We start from the raw sequence: 6,000 nt of genomic DNA, 5'->3' as shown, positions 1-6,000 counted from the left end.
TGAAGTTCTCCAGCAATTCCTGTTTTAGTGTCAATCATCTAATCCCTCCATTCATGGTTGAAGTTTCCTTTTGATGTATATTTCCATTTGTGATCCTTGTTGATATTCTTATATTAAAGGAGCCAATTGGATGTTGTTGTTGATGATAGTAGTGTGGAAGTTGAATGGTATTGTTGTTTTCAGAAAACTTTCTCTGTGAGAATCGACTTCAAATAGCAATGTTGCCCCAGGGCCATTTGTTTTGAATTTCTAATTAATGGTGTCGCCCTCTCCAGGAAAATACCATTCTGATTGCAAGATATATTTTTTTAATGCAAAAGAGCAGAATAATATTTTTAACATCAATTACACAGAATGGAAGAGCACTTAGAATTGCCCAAGTTCCAAAAAAACCAAAGCTTATGTCCCCTGGGCTGTGTCTGTCATACCATTTCAGTTTAAACAGAGAAACACAGAAAATAGGAGCAGGAGTTGACCATTCGTTCCTTCCAGTGTACTCCACCGTTCAATGTGATCATGGCAAAACATCCAACTTAGTACCTGGTTCCCGCTTTCTCTCCAGAGCCTTTAGCCATGAGAACTATATCCAACTCCTTGGAAACCTTCAATGTTTTGCTCAAAACTGCTTTCTTTGCAGAGAGTTCCACAGGCTGACGATGCTCTGGGTGAAGGAATTTCTCTTTATTCCAGTCCTAAATGGCCTACTCTGTATCTCTGGACTGTGACCCTGGTTCTGGACTCCCTAATCATCAGGAACATCCTTCCTGCATTTATCCATGCAGCTTCCTATCTCTTCCAAGCCAATAATGAGAAAAGGTGCACCACAACATTGGTAGGAAAGCTGTGAAATCCCTGGATAATAGCATGAATATTGGAGATATACCATGGACATTCATGGACTACAACCCTTCAGCATGAAATCTTTATACCATACAGTGTTATCTGATTGAGTGTTTGAATAATTAGACCAATTAATTGCATGCTCCCTGCTCATTCCTCCAGCAAGGATGTTAAACTAGTGCAAAAGTTCTACTTATGCATTTTTTCTGAACCAGGTAATTGACAATCCCAATGATCAAACACACCAGAATTGCAACAACAATCGCAATCCAAATCACCTTCCATACACTACTGCCTTTTGGGTGCTCAACCAGAGGTGCAGGTACAAAGACATAAACCTTGGCCACATTAGACATTTCAGATGACTGTTCCTGTTTATCGTAGGCGCAGAGAGCGAAGTAGAGCGTTGTCCTGTTTTGCAGTTCCGTGTTTTCGGGAACAAATGTGAATGTTTCCCTTGAGCCAAATGGACGTGGATTCAAGTTGGTGAGGTTAACCAGGGTAGCTGCTGTGAAGTTGTCCCGTAGCTGGAGGAGGTGATAGCTCATTCTCATCTCATAGCGGGATGCTGTGAAAAGGAGAAATGAAAGAAGAGAGAGAAGAAATGAATGTGTTCACATCTAAACTAAACAAGGGTGACTTTCTAAACCGAGGTAAAGGGTGGAACCTGGAGGAAACAATGGTGTCTTGGTTTGTGGCAGGATAGCAGAGCAACCCATGCTTCATCTCATTTTGGAAAAGTGCACCACATCTTATGCCAGTCAGGCACTGGGCAGGTCTGTCATGAGCCAGATTTTTGGGGGGAATGGTTTTGTGCGCTGGAAAAGATCCACCTTTTGAGAGCTGCTGGCGAATTTATCGATGTTGCTCAGTGACACTTGGGAACCATAGGCTGCTGCTGGCACTGCATACACCTGAGGGCCAAGGAAGGACCCAGGTAAGTGATGGCAGGAAGTGGGTTGCTGGATGTTGGGTTCTTGGGTGGGGGAGCTGGGAAATTCAACGTCAAGCCGGGGGAGTGTGGGGTGAAATGGGAGGGGTGGGTGCCAGTGGACAGCACCCCCCTCCCATCATAAACCCTTAATGCTGTGTCCATTTCAGTATCGTTGAAAGAGGGAAGCCCTCTGGAAAACTCCAAGCCAATACGCCAGGCTTTGCTTCTTGTGCCCTCTGCAATGGGGTTCCTCCCCCACCACTGGATTAATATGAGCAGTAGCAGAATATAGTTGTAAGTGGGTATTGCCCACTTAAGCGGCTCAAATAGTGGAATACCATCAATGTGGAGCTTTACCATTCATGTGAAAACAGCGCATTGTTACATTAAAACACAAATATCACAATTTATTGATTAAAGCAGAACACAAACAATCAATGAGTCATTATAGAATCTCTATAGTGTGAAAACAGGCCCTTCAGCCCAGCAAGCCCACACCGACCCTTGAAAAGTATCCCACCCAGACCAATTCCTCTACATTTCCCACTGACTAATACACCTAACCCACCCTGAACACTATGGGCAATTTAGCATGGCCAATTCTTTGCATTGTGAGAGGAAACCAGAGCACCTGGAGGAAACCCACATAGATACAAGGAGAATGTGCAAACTCCGCACAGACGCTTGCCCAAGGCTGGAATCGAACCTGGGTCCCTGGCACTGTGAGGCAGCAGTGCACATCACTGAGCCACCATGCCACATCTAAATTCACAGATTCACTCAGACTTGACTTGGTTTCTCTCTTCCTTTGGTTGGTGCATTTCATCTGAATAGAATATCTCCACTGTTCACCAGCATTCACCAACGATCTATTTAATTCTGTCCCACAAAGAAAATATCCACATAAATAGCCAATGTTTAGCAACAATTACCTGCTCCCTGATCATAATCCTCTCCCGGTGCAGTCCATTCCAACACAACTTTATTTTGAGCTAATGTTGCTTGAAGGTCTGTGATTTTACACGGTGGAATGTCAACATTGAGTGTTCCTTCAGCAACTGAAATGGATCCTCCTGACTTGACCCTGTTGAAATCTCCTATGTCAGCTTCAAGATCATCCACATTGACTGAAGGTCTTGGTGGATTTACTTGAATTTTGCCTACAAAAAGAGGAAGGCACATATCTTAATTAGACCCAGACCACACAGACTTAATGAGATCACCTTGATCTGCGGGACTTGCCTCTAATTTCCCACAGGACACGTTTCTGGCCTTGGCTACCTGGTGTGGGGGAAATAGGTGTACAGAACCTCATATAAACACAGAGAATGTGGGAGAAACACAGGAACTCTTGCAGTATCTGTAGAGGGAAAAACAGAATTAATGTTTCGAGTCTGATGTTAGACATGAAACACAAGTCTTTTTCTGTCTCCACAGATGTGACCAGATTGGCTGTATTTCACCTGCACTTTGGCTTTTAATTCCAAAGCTTATAACATTCTCTGTGAAGAAATTTTGCTTCAACCCAGTCCTAAATGGCCAACAACTCATCCTGAGGCAATAATCTGTACTTGTAGATTCTCTGACCAGGTGAATCATCTCCCCAGCAGCAACACTATCAAGCAGCATGATCTGATGTGTAGTTATCCCCCGAACAATTAAGCCGACATTTCTCTTTCCAGAGCAGTTTCCTGACCTGCAGCAGGGTTCTGGCATTTTCCGGTTTTATTTCTGCCTCTTGTTTTAATTTGAATTTTTCCTCTTTGTGTTAGTTTCTTCTTGTTCAAACTGTTGTTTCTCTCTGCCCATGAATTTGCTCTTTTTATCATCTTGTTTTATTCTGAGTCTTTTGTCAAACAGTTTTGTTCAAACTCTCTTCTCTCCTCTGGCTTTGGTCTGAAATTTAGTAATGATTAATGTTTTGCTGGTTTGGCTTAAAAGTGTGACCATCTCCTTGGAAAAGGAACAAACACATGAACATCATGCATTGTTCTGTGGGGAAAATGCAGCATGAGGAAAAGGTTTTCATAATGCAGTAAATGTTTAGGTGGATTGTATTGTTTGAAAACCGATAAACAAATATGACACCTAAGATACTGTAATGGAAGGTGTGTAATTTATATATATGCATATATTCTACATTTGTAGAAACATATGTAATAACTTCAATGCTTGTTTGGTTGGACAGAACTTGAGTAATGGGAAAACAAACAGATTGAGTATAAAGATAGGCAAGTTAGACTCCAGCTTTATAGAAGTTTAGTCAGGCTGCCCTTGGAATATTGTGTACAGTTCTGGTCACTGCATACTGAAAGGACGTGAATGTTTTAAGAGCGTACAGAAAAAGTTTACCAGGACGTTGTCCGGTATGAGGATTTTGGCGATGAAGAAAGGTTGGATACACAACACCAGGTTATAGTCCAACAGGTTTATTTGGAAATACTAGCTTTTGGAGCGGTGCTCCTTCAGCCGGAGGTGGTGGAAGCAGACAGTAGCAGCATTTATGAAGCGCCTGGACAAATACATAAATAGGAAGGGAATAGAGGAATATGGATCCTGTACATGACGATGGTTTTAGTATGTGAGGGTGAGGAGGACTGAAGGGCCTGGATCTGTGCTGTATTGTTCGTTGTTCTTCTGTTTCTCATCTTGTATCTGGCACAAGAATACAAAATCAAGGGGATTTCAATATTTATATCACATCAGGGGAGACTGCCAATTGGTTGGCAAGTGATCTCTGATTGGTAGAGACATCGCCATGGAAAATATACTCAAGAATATTCATTGTTAGCTAACAGCCAGTTCTGCTAAATTTTTAATCAAGTGGTTTGTTTCTAATTGGTCAGGCCCTGAGAAATTAACCAATGACCGGCTGTCACCTACTTGTTGAGTTGCATTGGAACAGAGTGTGTACATGTAATTTCTGTCTGTCAAGGGCCTGGTGTGTTATTACATGGAACTTCCAGCCCACACAAGGGCACCACTCTGCGAGCCTGACGGACGACTTTAAACTAGTTGTCGGCATAATTCCTCACACTCATATCCAGCAAATGTAGCCCAAACTTACATCTAATGTCAGACACTGTGTTTTTGGTTTGATGTCAGTGTGTATTTGTTGATGGACACCATTTGTGTTATTACTGCACAGTAAGAAAGGGAAACAGGTAGCTTCACTTCTTGCTCAAATCTTTGAGATTGGACGACAATTGCTGGATAATCCTGAATGTGCCTGGAATTACATTGACAATGGATTTAAGGCAGTCAGCTAAACCAAAGCAAAAAACAATGAAGCCAGATTTCATTCTAGGATCTGACTTGTCTCATGGGCCCAACAGCTAAAATAGAGCTAGGGTTAGTTTTAATTTTAAACTGTAATGTATGAAGAGCTTACAATGATGCCTGTCCAAGGGCCAACACATAATTATCAAAGGGAATAAACTAGGTGGCATTATGAAATTATTTTACATTGAGTTAGAATTACTGATAGGAATTTGAGGAGGCAACAGTGATCTCAACTATTGGTATCAGCATGCGTGACCCCAGTGCCACATCTTTTCAAGAATACTCAGTGTATCTTGCACAAATTGGGCATTTACCAAGTCAGCCTTGGTCCAGGATGAAGGACCCTGAGAGGGGTGGGATGGTGTGTGAGGATGGAGCTGCCAGCCAATCAGAGCGGAGTTGCTCCTCTTGATTCAGCAGTGCCAGGACCTAGGTGGTAGCTGATGCCGGTATGACACATAAACGAGGCTTTGAATAAACAATGAACCTAGGAATATAGGTGAATGATGGTGGAAAAGGAGGAAGGATGGTATTTGGGTGAGGAGAGTTGCCAGAAAGTGGAGAAAGATTGGCTGTCAGCAGTCTACCCCCTTCCTAACCTTTGGTGCCTTGTTCAGGGGCTGAGTGACTTTGAAAGAGGGCCTATCCCCAGATGCCTGCAAGTAAACCCATGATGGTTTGCATGGTGGCTTCCCCACGTGGTGGGTATTCTGTTCAACTTTCTGTTTGACACCAATGGTGGTGGGACATTGCCCTTGAGTGAACATCAAGGCCTCAAGAGCAGCATTGAAATGTCATCCTGCCATGGATTTACCAGGCTGGAGGTGAGAAGGTGGTGGCAGAAGCCCTTCTGGGGAAAGGCACAAGATTTTGACCATTGCGTTAAAACACAGTGAAGAACGACATGCAACAGTAGAATGCAATCTTTTATCACAGTAAGAAAG

At 42.8% G+C, this 6,000-nt stretch overlaps 1 protein-coding gene across 1 annotated transcript in view; it reads right to left on the bottom strand.

The window, feature by feature from the left end:
• Positions 1-291: 291 nt before the first annotated feature.
• LOC122547464 (calcium-activated chloride channel regulator 3A-1-like) overlaps positions 292-6,000 on the bottom strand; it is a 63,749-nt gene continuing 58,040 nt past the window's right edge. The window contains exons 13-14 of the mRNA XM_087990262.1: positions 2,707-2,934; positions 292-1,408 (exon numbers count right to left, since the gene is read on the bottom strand). Coding sequence (XP_087846388.1) covers positions 1,011-1,408; positions 2,707-2,934 — 626 coding nt within the window. The 3' untranslated portion in view covers positions 292-1,010. The remainder of the gene's footprint in view (positions 1,409-2,706; positions 2,935-6,000) is intronic.

Source organism: Chiloscyllium plagiosum, unplaced genomic scaffold, assembly GCF_037043375.1.
Source record: "Chiloscyllium plagiosum isolate Xiang-an unplaced genomic scaffold, Cpla_swu_hap1 HiC_scaffold_9, whole genome shotgun sequence".
Lineage (NCBI taxonomy): Eukaryota > Metazoa > Chordata > Chondrichthyes > Orectolobiformes > Hemiscylliidae > Chiloscyllium > Chiloscyllium plagiosum.
This window is presented reverse-complemented; position numbering and strand designations above follow the sequence as displayed.